Raw genomic sequence first — 13119 nt, forward strand, 5'->3', positions numbered from 1 at the left:
TGAGGACTTGGGGTTTGGGGGTTCCCTGATTTGGTTCTTGGATCTTGGAGCAGACACCAATTCCTTGCCCCAGGAAACCTCTCTACACCTCAGATTGCAGCCTGGCTACCTGGCTACCTCCATACCTGTCTCTCCCCTAGAACTTTTCCTTTCTCTTCCTCTCAGGGCAAGCCCTGGAGAGTGTTGCAAAGTGAGTTGTTAAGCATCTCTATTATCCCTCATTTCTAGTAGCCCCTTATTCTACCTTCTTGGGGGGAACCCAGTGCCCTCTCATCTTCCCCCTTCCACCCTTAGCAGGTGGACATTTTCAACAGGTATGAATGGGGGTCTTAAACCCAAAGATGAAACTCTAAGAGTAGCATTGCAGGCATCCACTCCTGAATTGTGGCAGTATATGGAGGATGGCAGGTTTTCCCAATGGTCTTGGAATCACTCCAAGTAGAAACAGACACAACTCATAAGGGAGAAAATGTCTTGTGCTGGCTGCCAGCTGTTTTTGCTTCCTCTTCCTATTTGCCAGTATGTGTGTGGCTTTCTCAGTGCAGGTTTTGACATTACCACCTAAATCCTCTTAGCTTTGGTGGGGCTGGAGTTTTCTCCCGGCACCAGATGCGAGAAGGAGATTCCAACATATCCTGAGAAATTGTGGTTGGTGCCCAGAGCTACACTCTTAATCCCCACCTACCATCTGGGAACAGAAAACAGAAGTCTGCTCTAGCCTCCCGCCTGCTATCTAAACAGGGATCAGCTCCACCAGGAAGCCACACCTGCAAGGTGTCACCCTCAACTCCTCAGCTCACATCCGGGCACCCTCTCTTTCCTTCCTCCTAAGGGCTCACATCCACCTAATTTTTTCTGCTGCCTCCCTCTCCATTCTTGGCCTCCCCTGGCAGCAGCCTTCTCCCAAAGGGAAGGTCACTACTTGCTGGCATCCTTGAAAATCCACATTCCTCACACAGATGTGTGGACGTGGGCGTTGAGGGAGGTTGGAGCTCAGAGGATGTCGTGTCTGAGATACCCATCCCACATCCAGGCCTGCCTGGCTAGACTGGCCTTCCTTCCTCCCCCGCTTCCTCCCTCACAGTTTGATAAGTTGTCACACACAACACATACACACACGCACACATATCTGTGAAACCAGCACCACAATCAAGATATGAAACAATCCGTCATGCCCAAAGTTTCCTCATGCCCCTTTGGGACCCCTCCCACCGCCCCTCATCCCCCCCATCCCCAAGCAAACCCTGATCTCTGTCATCATAGATTAATTTACAATTTCTAGAAATTTTGATAGATGGAATCTTATAGTATGAACTCTTTTTTTGTCTGCATTCTTTCACTCAGCGTAATTATTCTGAGATTCATTTATATCATTGCATGGTGTAAACAGTTCATTCCTTTCTGCATTCCATTCCACTGTATGAATACACCATAGTTTATTTATCCAGTCACCTGTTAATGGACATTTAGATTGCATCCAATTTGGGGTTGTTATGTATAAAGCTGCTATGTACACTCATGCATGAGATTTTGTTTGGACAAATGCTTCCATTTCTCTTGGGTAAATGTCCTCAAGGTTCATCCATGTTGTAGTATATTGTAGGAGTTCCTTCCTTTTCAGGGCTGAATAATATTCCACTGTGCATATTTACCTTATCCATTCATTCATCAGTGGACATGTGGGTTGCTTCCACCTCTTGGCTATTGTGAATAATGCTGCAATGAACATAGATGTGCAAATATCTCTTTGAGATCCTATTTCCAATCCTTTTGGATATATACAGACTAAGGCACACACCCAGAATGTATATTTAACTTTTTAAGAAGTTGACAAATTGTTTTCCAAAGTGGTTGTACCATATTATATTTCCAACAGTGTATGAGAATTCTAATTTCCCCACATTCTCACCAACAGCTGGTATGGTCAGTCTTTTTCATTTTAGCCATTTTAATAGGTGTGTGGTGGTATCTTATTGTGGTTTTAATTTGCACTTTCCTAGTGACTAGTGTTGTTGAGCATCTTTTCATCTGCTTATTAGTTGTTCAAATATCTTTTTAGTGAAGTGTTTGTTCAATTCTTTTGCCCATTTTCCCCTAGACCTTTAATAAGCTTTATTTTTTAGAATAGTTTTAGATTTACAGAAAAAATATGAAAACAGTACAGAGAGTTTCCATATACCCCACATCCAGTTTTCCCTATTATTATGTCTCATACTTGTTAGATCTTATAGCATGGTACATATGTCATTTGGTACATAGTATGGCATATTGTTTACAATTAATGAACCAATACTGATAAATCATTGTTAACTAAAATCCATGCCTTATTCAGATTTCCTTAGTTTTTACCTAGTATCCTTTCTCTGGCCCAGGATCCCGCATCATGTTTAGTCATGCTGTCTCATTAGGCTCCTTTTTTATTGGTCACAATTGCTCAGACTCTCCTTGTTTTTAATGACCTCAGTGACTTGAGTACTGACCAGACATTTTGTAGATTGTCCTTCACTTGTGGTTTGTTTGATATTTTTCTCATGACTAGACTGGGTTACGGGTTTGTCATCTCTCCTTGGTATCTCAAAGGCCCCCTAAATGCAACATGTCCCAAACAAACTCAATCTGTGCTCTCCCTACTTCTCCCCGGACCCACCCCTCAACAATCATAGTCTCAGCCAACAGCACCGAGATCCATCCGAAGATGCAAACTACATACATCCTCTCGCCCCTCAATCAATCCACCACCAATTCTCATTTATTTTACCTCCTAAACAGAATCCTCTACTTCTTTCTAGCTCCTTCCAGGTGCAAGCCTCACACACCTCTTCTTCACAGCACCCTGATAGGTTTCCCTGGGTCCCCTCTTGCTTTTTTCAATGAGTCTCTACACAGCAGCCATGGTGATCTTGTCAAAACCAGAGACAGGTCAGCACCTCCCTGCTTGTAAGTCTTCACGGTCTCCATGAAAACCAAGGGTCCTTGATGCCACCTATAAGTGGCCTCCTCAGCCCCATCTCCCACCACAAGTGTCCCCACCCCTGTTCCATGAACACTGACCTTTCAGGCCCTCAGCTTTCTCATGCTCCCTCGAACCTGTGGCCTTTGTGAGTGCTGTTCCCTCTGTCGGGGGTGCTACTCCCCATCCCACCCTGGCCATGCCCTGGACTGTTCCCCATTCTTGTGTTGGTGCAAACATCACTCCCTCCGAAGACCTCCCACTGAAGTCCTCCCTGTTTCCCTCTCTCCTAGTCCCACGTTCCTCTCTTCCTACCTCTTGTCTTGGTAAAAACTTGAATTTTTTTGGGTGATCAGTGCCTGCCTCCCTGCTAGACTGTAAGCTCCAACAGGCCAGGAACCATCACCCCTGCTTTTGTCTACCTCGCCTCCTCAGTGCCCAGTGGAATGCCTGGTACATATAGATGCTCAATAAGTATCCACTGAAAAAGTGGGTCAATACACAGTCACATACTCAGTATAAATTCAAGTAAATAAAGAAAGGCCATTGAAAAGCACTAATCCTTTATATGAAAATAATTTGGGAAACCATTTTTTTGTAAATACTATACTGATGCCAGGGGGATACTAATGCCACCTGTGACCCTATGCTGTTGTATTTTCTAGATGCTGCTTACCTTAATTCTCCTTCCAAGAGAGTGGTTTTCCCCCGGGTAGAATTGTACTGCCAGATACAACTCGCCCTTGGCAATGAGTGCCCTGAACGCAGTCAACCAAGCCTCCAAACAGAGCGGACTAGTCTGAAAGAATCCACACAACTTCACACACATCCCAAAGAGGGAGAAATGGGTGGCCATGGTCCACCTCTGTCCCCACCTGTGCAGGCACCTGAATCCACACGTGAGTGGCCTGCGGAGTCACCTGTTTCACCACCTGCATTGCCACTGGCCTCGTCACCATCACACCCTCCAACTGCCTTGCCACCTGTATCACGCCCAGCTGTGCACTTACTACCCAGTTCGACTCCCGGGCAATCACCTGTATCACCATCACAGCAGGCACAACCAACTGGGTCACCACCCAGATCCCCACCCCTTCAGTCACCTGTGTCCCCCAAGCCATCCCTGGGGCCTTCCGCTGTGGGAGCACTTCCAGCATTGCCCCAATATTCTCCTCCATCATCACCTGCACCTATGGAGGAACCAGACCCTGAACATCCTCAAGGTATGGACCCTTCTGGCTTCTCACAGCTTCTTCATATCTTGAGCCCACTGGCAAGTGTGTAACAGCATGGTAACTAATTACTGTAGCTTTAGAGGGGTGCATTGGTGAAGTTAGCCCTTAGCGTTAGCTGCTCTACTTGCTATGAGGACAGGGCACCACAAGAGGGCAGTGTACTTGACATTTTGTTTCTACCTTAGTCCAATCTTTGTCAGTGTGGTCCCCAGCCAGCAGCAATAGCATCCCCTGAGAACTTGTTAGAAATGAAAATTCTTAGGCCCTGCCACAGACCTACTAAATCACAGATTCTGGGGGAATGGGACCCAGCTGTCTTCCTTTTTTTTTTCACAAGCCCTCCAGATGATTCTTTAGCCCTCTCACATTTGAGAACTGCTATTTTTATTGTGAAAGCCATTGTGCCAGGGCGATGCTACTCAAAGAGTGGTCTGTGGACCAATAAAAGCCTCTGAATTATCTGTTACTAGTTCACAGTGAAATGAGTGCAGAAATTGAGAGTAAGCATTTAGAAATGTTTATCACAATAATATAGAGACTTGACATCCAAGAGCTTGGTCATTTTCCTACTAATTCATTTGCATTGCATTTCACAAAAGTACTAGTCCTTTATGGACTGTAAACAGGATTTTAAAAAACTGGCTCTTCACTACAGATAGTTTGAGAAGCAGCTTTCTGGGGGCGCAAAGATGAATAGTTCTCAATTCCTCACTCTCAGGAAATCTCCCCTCCAACAGAAGGAATGGCATGGATACCAACCTCAAAAATACAAGAAGAATTCTTAGGTACTATATAACTAACAAAAATAGTGTTGGGGGTATTCATAGAGAATAAGATCACCTCTCTATGGAGGAATAGGGGAGGCTTCTTGGCGGTGACAGGTGAATTGAAATGGGCAGGATTTTGACAATTGTGGTTTGTAGGATCCTACAGAGTAGAAAGAACATTTCAGATTTTGTTTATTCTAGAGGCTGAGGTGCAGGGAAGGAAGGTGCAAGGTACATTCAGGGTGAGGAAGATATCTGTTTGGCCTCTGTGGATGGTCTGAGTGGGGATCAAGGGAGAGGGGCCCAAATGATGGGCTGAAGCCAGGTCCTCATGGTCCATCAGCCAAGCTTCTATTGTTATTATGATATACAGTAGCAGAGATTAGCAAGTTTTCCTTCTTTGTGGATCTGCCCCAAGTCAGGGATGAGCCCCCTTTCCCTGGAATAGGTTCACTTTGATTCTTTTACTCACAATGGGACAGAAATATCAGGACAATGAGTCAGAAAACTGGTCAAAGTGTTTCATCTGCTCTCTTATTGCTTGTTAAATGAAATGCATTTATTTTATATTATCACACCTGTGCTTTAAGGCAGCCAATGGCCTGAGGAATCCTGGGCCCAGAATTGGCATTCCTCACTCATATTGGGGGTGGACAGAGGGTTCAGATAACTGAGTGGTTCCCAACTGGGAGTCATATTACCCCAGGAGACATATGACAATATCTGGAGACATTTTTAATTGTCACCTAGTGGGTAACATCTAGTCGGGAGATGCTGTGAAACATCCTGCGGTGATTCACAGCCCTCACAATAAAGAATTGCCTGGCCCTTAACATCAGTTCTGCTGAGGTCGAGAAACCCTGTTGTAGCCTCCAGCTGAGTGTCAGCGGGGACATCCTATGCCATCTGAGGGAGCTGAGCAGAGTGGAGCCCCCAGGGGTTCGTGATATCAGTCATTTTGCTATGGCCATGTTGTTGTTGGGGGTGGGAGGTATTGCAAAAATTCCTAGGAAAACCCATAAACAAAGGAACCACACATAGATTTGGGAGGGCGAGGGTTATCCAACAGGTCCCCAGATGAAAGAACTTCAGGTAGAGGAATTTAAATATATTCTATATTATTATTATTTACATATATTACATAATTATGTATTAATTTTCATATATTATATATCCCCATGCTGATTAAAAACATGCAAAGAAAAAAATCAGCATAAAAAAACATGCAAAGAGCTTACTTAAGAACAATGGTCGTGAAACTGTTCAAATTTTCTATTCCAGTAAAAAAGACAAAACCATTAAATAAAGCAGGTGATGGAAGAAGTTCAGGCCTCTATGAGGGATTTTCCTGAAAGCTTTCCCTAACACAGCTGCTTTTTGTAAGGAAATTGTTGATAAGATTACATCAAGGACTAGCTTCAGGCCTTTCACAGATGATACTGCCCTGGATCTCAGTCAAGTCCAACAATATGATTCTGGTCCTAAATATGAGAATAAGAGAGTTCTTTACTGTTTCAGATATCCTCACTTACTTCCAATATATTGTTATTTCAAAAAATGACTGAGTACTCCTCCCCCACCCCATCTCACTCATGTCGCCTGTATTTTTATTTTTGGCTGTAGCTTCCTTTGCCTCTTCAAATTCAAAAAGCACCACACCTCTGGAAACCGCCAGCAAGCCTTACGCAGTGTAAGTGTCTCCTCAACTGGGAACATGTTCTTTCCTTCGGTCAGACGAGGAGCCCCCTCCTCTGATACTTTCCATCTCTGTAGCTGCCCGAGGAGCACTGGGATCCTTTCCTGGTTTGTGTGATTACAGTGCACCCCCTTACAGTTCACAGACACTCCCCCAACTTCTCCCTTCTTCTGTGGGGGCAACGTGTGGGAAATGAGCCTATTCATGCTGACAGTGCCATTCCTGTCAACACCCCACTGTGCACACAGGAGAATGTACCTACTCTGAATGCAGTGGGAGAGTCTGCACCCTCATATCTGACTTCCTGGTGATGTCTCAGTTCAAGACAGCTAGCAGGCATGCTACATCCTAGCCTTAGGTGTGGACCCTGCACAGTATAAATTAAGGGACTCTACCAAAGACTTCCCTTAATTCACATTATTTTCTACCAGCATAATAAGGGGGCTAATATTCCTATACTGTAGACTGTCCCCAGAAAATCTTTGTTTATAATGCACACCAATTGTCTGGGTTGTGTAACAAGTACTCCATTATTGTCTCTGCAGTCATTATGAGAGGGCTTAGGGAGCCATGTTTTTTTCCCTTCCTTGGGAACTTCCTTACCCAGGCTCCCTTGCTGGCTGAGTGCCAGCTGGGTTAGCCAGTGGGAGGCACCAGCAGGAGATCAGAGGGTGGAGCAAGGGTATTTCCGCCCCCTAACTCCATCCCTCCCTGCCTTCCGGTAGCTCTGGCAGTGGCTGAATTTCTCCATGGCCACACTTGTGGGTATTGGGAGACAGGGCCTGAGGCACTTTTATTTTTGATATTTCCACTCGATATCATATCAAGTATATTAAACATACCTGCTTCTCACATTAAGTATAATTTTAATTATAAAACTTTTTGAAAGTGTTTCCCTAAATTTAATCATTTTGTGCTTGGGCATAACTTATGCATTTTGTTCACATGATTTAAACTCTACTGCATTGACATATAACTGTATAAAAGTGTGAGTTTCAGCTGACTAGTTGGCCTGATGTTACTTAGATAAATATACATTGATTACAAAATAAAAGTTCACTGGGGAATGCTGATGTCCAGCCAGGGTAGAGAACCATAGCATTGGTGTCTACCTGTCTACCTTTTGAACCAGAGCAGGGCCCTAATAGTGGTGTACACAAGACAGGTCATCAACCAACCATTACTTCATCTATTTGCCCAGGGAGAGCCCTGCTGAAGATTCCAATTGGGTGAGCAAGGTATTCAAGAGGAACAAAAGACAAGTGGCACCAGCAGAGGCTTCCCAAGACATCCACGATCTAAAAAAAACAGGCAGCAAAATGCAGTGAGTATGACTAATGTTTCTAATAACACAGGGAGGAGTGGGCTTTGGGAACGGTCTGCAGAAAGATTACAAGAGGTAGAAGGGGAGTCAATGAGGGTGGGGATGAGGAGCTGGGCTTTGGAGTCGGACTCACTCAACATAAAATCCCTGCTCTGCCACAGTCTCACCCAGTGAGTGTGCTTACGATGCTTGGTCTTTCTGAGCCTCTGTTTCCTGATCTGTAAAATAGGGCTAATACCAACTCATAAGATTGTTGTGAGGGTTTAAAAAGATCAACCATGTAAATTGTTTCACAGAGTGGAAGGTGTGTAATAGCACTCAAAAATTAGTAGATATTATGGTTATATAACTCCTAGAGGTTAACTAGCTACCTCTCAGCTTCTGAATAGAACTATACTTAAAAACCAGACTAGGCAGGTGGGTGCCCATGTGACTCAATGTGTAGAGCTCCTAACTTTGCCAACCTTCAGCTAAAGGTCCTGACCAATGTTAAGCCTGTTTCTTAAAGACTTTGGCTATATTAAATTGTCATTGATAATCACTTAACCTTTACTGAGCACCTAATTAGTGCCAAGCACTCTTCTGGGCTCAGGATATCAAAGACGAATTCAACTCAATCCCCAACTTTCAAGAGTTTATCCCCAAATTGAACTTTAGACCAAAGACAAGAGTAAAATCAACTAATTTGCCAAACTGTGAGCCCCATATAAGCCAAGTTTTGATTTTTTTACTGACCCATTTCTTCAAGGTGGACTCTGCAGGTGTCTTCCTGCAGTTTTCCAGAGAGGGCAAGTGACTTGCCCAGGGTCACAGAGCAGGTAGAGGAAGGCTTAGAAATCAGGACTTCCAATTCCCCCTTTTTGTCTCATTTCCCTTCATATGTGCTTCCTCGACTTCTCACATCCAGGTCTCCTCCCTGTCCACCCAGCTTTCTCTCTTCTCTCCACTTCCGAGACAGTCTGGGTCACCTACAGGCCTCATCCCAGCTAGATCCAGGAATACAGTTGCCCTGAGATGTGGAATTCCCCAGGGTGCCCCTGCTCTGTCCAGGGATGCTGTGGTGATCCCTGAGCCCCATCAGCTCAGCTTCCTTTCTGCCCCTACCTGCCTCTTCCTGGTCACAGTCAAAGCCAACATTAGCCCATGTAATGCCTTGTGCACTAAGAAAACAGCACCCTTTCCTTGAGAGCTTGATTGCCAGCTGGAAGGTTGTTGTGATAGACTGATTTTGTTTGAACAATTGACAGCCAACTGCTAGAAAACTGTATGAATGACATACAAAGCTACAAAATGTATACATAACATTCAGAAAACTGTACAAATAACATATGAAATAAATATGTCTATGAGCTGCCTATCCTTTTGTATCAGCAGTGTATCCTTGTGCAGTGTGCAGCCTGCACAAATGTACTCAGCACCCTAGAGGCCACTCTTCTTCTTTCCCCTTCCTGAAAAGCCAGACTTTTGTACATCAAATAATGTTTCAAACACTCTTTTATCAACTCCTGCTCTGCAAATGGAATTCTCCTTTTGCAAAAGACCCTTGTAAAATAAAGTGAACCCTTGAGATTTCCAGTTTTCATCCATCAGCTTACCTACTTGCTCAGGATGCCCAAGGCATATGAAACTGTGGGGACTGTTCTCAGTGGAAATAAGGGGAGGGAAGTCCTAGATGCGGAACTTAGAAGTGATGAATTTGTGTCCTTTTTCTAGGAAGCTGTGAGCCGAGAGAGAAAATTTGAGTTGGAACAGGAGAGAACTTGACGCCGGTGAGGCCGAGCCTTCTCCTCGTGGCTCTCAGACACCCTCCCCTCACCCCAGGCCTTCCAGGGACTGAGGTGCCACCCACTGCCAAGCCTATCTGTCTAGAGGGTCCTGCTTCCCCCGGGCAGGAGCCTTCTTGTCTAAACACCCGCCCAGCTTCCCTGTGGTCTTTCTACTACCCTCCTGTGGACAGACAGATGGACGTCAACACAGATGGGCACTGAAGAGGGTGCAGCACAGCCTCCTCCCAGCCAGCTGGGCTCGAGCCTTCCTCCCAACCCAGCTCCTAGGATCTCGCCCACAAGGCAGAACTCGGGGGGGTCAGACAGGGCTGAGGCATTTCTGTTTCCTGTGGTGTCTTCTTCTGTTGTCTGTTTTTGTTCGTACAGCGTACTAAAGGCTTGGCTTGGAACCAGTGGACTCCACTTGAGTCACGCGTGGGACTACCCTGGTGGAGCTGATCTGATCTGACTCGCAGCCATTACAAGTTCCCCAGAGATTATGTGATGCGGCCGGCTTGAGCGGGCCGCCCCAGCCTTCCCCGAGTCCTGCTGTAATTGTAGAGGAAATGGGAGGCCACACGTGCCTTCCCACCCCCAGCCCCAGCCCAAATGAGAGCAGACTCTGTCTCCTCTGCACACCTGTAGTGAAAATGTTCCACGAGAAAGACACTTTCAGCCTCAATTTTTCCAGCCTGTCCAGAAAAAATTTGGCTCACTTCTTTGCAGAGTGTGAATAACCTCTAGCCCCAGCCAGGCCCAGTACGGGAGCCTGGGCTGCCCACAGGCCTCTGGTGCATTTGCTTAACAAATCCTAGAATGCAAATTCCAGTGGACAGGGTGGAAGACAGCCCTGAACTGTGGCCCCTGAGATGGACACATGTAAATTTAATTTAAAGCCCAGATGCTCTTATGTTATATGAGTATCGATAAATCCTCTTATGTATTTTCCTTCATTTTCTTTCATTTCCCTTTTCCCCATTTTGAGGTAATTAAGAGAATTGTTCTTGCATTTGTTCCAGGGTTGCCAGAAAAAAATACAGGACACCTTGTTAAATTTGAATTTCGGATAAACAAAGAATAATTACTTAGTATAAGTATGCCCCCAGCATTGCAATTATTTGTTGTAGATCTGAAATTCAAATTTAACTGGGCCACCCATATTTTTCTCTGCTAAATTTGGCAACCCTAATAATTCCTTCCTCCCTTTTTTTTTTTAAACCGACACTAATGGATTTTTTTTTCCCCTGATGTGCCAGTCACTGTGCTTTGAAATTGGGAGCTCTCACCAGTACCGAAGTCAAGGCCAGGACACTCCTTGGTCTTTCTAAACAAGCATATCAAAGACACCTACAGCACAGCCCTCTCTGTAACCCAGCTAGCACCCCAACTCAGCCAGTTGTCCCCTGACCCCATTATCTCTGACTCACCCACTAAGCCTCCTGACTTCTCAGGGTGAGAAATTCGGTTATGTCCTGATGTCAATTGCCCAGCTTTCAAATGCGTTCCTAAAGCAGCAGGGTCTCCCATGTACCTCAGTGCTCTTGAGCCTCTATGGCGTAAGTTGAGGGAACCCCACTCTCACACGTTGTCCCATCATCCTGTATTCCTATTGGCACAAAATTCCCATATCCATGAGCATCCCGAGGGCAGGGGTTGTGTCTTTTGCATCAGTATATCCCACAGAGCTAGCATCAGACCTGGCATGTAGTAAGTGCTCAAAAAATACTGGTTGACTAAATGAACTAACGGATTTGACAGTTGAGGAGGAGGGGCACTAACACAGGGGTTCTCAGAATGGAGTCCTGGGCTGGTTCTGTCTGTAGCTGGCTGTGTGACCTTGAACACCCCCAGCCTCAGTTTCCTCATCTGTGAGATGAGAATAGTAATGCTGCCCTCTCCTGCCTTCCTCAGAACACCAAGGTGCACCTTCAAGGGTTTGGAATGGAAACATGCTTTAAAAAGAAGACCAGCTGTGCATACAAGTTCTGCTTCCCTAGAGAGCCGCTGGAAGAACTAACGTGGTATCTGAGAGAGGAAAAAGGAGGCCTTCGATGCCTTTCTGGATCATTTTCTAGATCAAAAACCTGGCACTTTATTCTGCCCATTTTTATCCTTGTTTGGAGTGACGGAGTTTGGGCACCAGAGTTTAGGGGTTAATGAGACAGATGATGTGGCATCGGGACTGGCCCAGATTTTCCTGGACGTTTAATTCACTGTCACCTTAAGAGTCACAGAGTTGTAGAATGTTAGGTCTGGCAGGCAAGTATCTTACCTCCAAGGTCATCAGCCTGCAGGCAGCTGGACTAAAACCCAGGTCACCTGATGATCAGCCCAGGACACTTTTTTTATTGCCTCAGCGAGTTGGCACCCCAAAGACGGATGCCTGAGTAGCTTCAGAGAGGACGCCCCCAGCAGGGACAAGGAGGCAGACCCCCTCAGCCTTGCAGGCATCAGACTGGCCTAGATGTGGTAGGTGGCCCCATTTTGCCTCCATGGTGAATAATCCAATTCAAGTAAGACCTTTGTGCAAATCAATTTCTTTATTTGCTCAAATAACAGTACAAAAATGAGACTCAGATGCCAGCATCAGAAACTCACCAAATACTTATACAGCTTAAAGAATATCATTCCAAATAAGAAACCATGTGCAGAAGGTTCCTGACCCTCATTTCAAAACGGATTCTAATCCTTCACATTTTGGCACCACGTTCCTGAACAGCATGTAAAATCAATCCATAAATACCTCCCCCCTCCCTCCACCACTTCTCAGAAGCAGCAATAACACTAAAGGACTTTCAGAATCTAAAATGTTGCCTTAGACTTGAGGCCAGTCCCATCTAAGTGCCCAGGACCTCTCTGCCCTTGGTTTTTCCCCCTCCCCAGCCCCACCTAATGGTGCTCACCACAAGTTCAACACAGCAAGACAGTGTCTACTGAAAGTAACAAGAATGAGTTTGCCATCCAGGTTTTAACACCCTCTCCCCATGGCCTCGTGTTCCAGGTAATGTCCAAGGCCTCATAGCCCTTGTTCATAGCTGTCGGCATGCATGTGGATAATGGATACATGGCAAATTGTCCACCTGAGCCAAGTTGTTGAAACTGTTCAGCTGTGTAGAAGACAAAACCTCACCTTTGTGCAAAAAAAAAAAGAAGCCCCTTTCTCAAGACACTTTACTGCCATCAGCTGGAAAATCGTCATCGTAAATCTATAAATTCACAATGTCTTGGAAGTGAATAGCACTTCCTGGGGTATGTGCTCTTGAGCAGTGCACACTCTTGCAACCATCCATGGCCATCCAGCTTGAAGCTCTCCCCCATTTCCTGAAAACTACCCAGACTGTAGCTGTAATAAAAATAACAACATACATAGACACAGCACTA

General features: G+C 45.4%; 1 protein-coding gene across 1 annotated transcript in view; it reads left to right on the forward strand.

The window, feature by feature from the left end:
* Window positions 1-9736, forward strand: part of PNPLA1 (patatin like phospholipase domain containing 1) — a 35357-nt gene extending 25621 nt beyond the window's left edge. Inside the window, 5 exon segments of the mRNA XM_010994483.3 lie at window positions 3616-4173; window positions 6576-6642; window positions 7850-7899; window positions 7902-7972; window positions 9686-9736. Coding sequence (XP_010992785.3) covers window positions 3616-4173; window positions 6576-6642; window positions 7850-7899; window positions 7902-7972; window positions 9686-9736 — 797 coding nt within the window.
* The last annotated feature ends 3383 nt before the right edge of the window (window positions 9737-13119 follow it).

The sequence above is a fragment of the Camelus dromedarius genome, chromosome 19 (genome assembly GCF_036321535.1).
Source record: "Camelus dromedarius isolate mCamDro1 chromosome 19, mCamDro1.pat, whole genome shotgun sequence".
Taxonomy (NCBI): Eukaryota; Metazoa; Chordata; class Mammalia; order Artiodactyla; family Camelidae; genus Camelus; species Camelus dromedarius.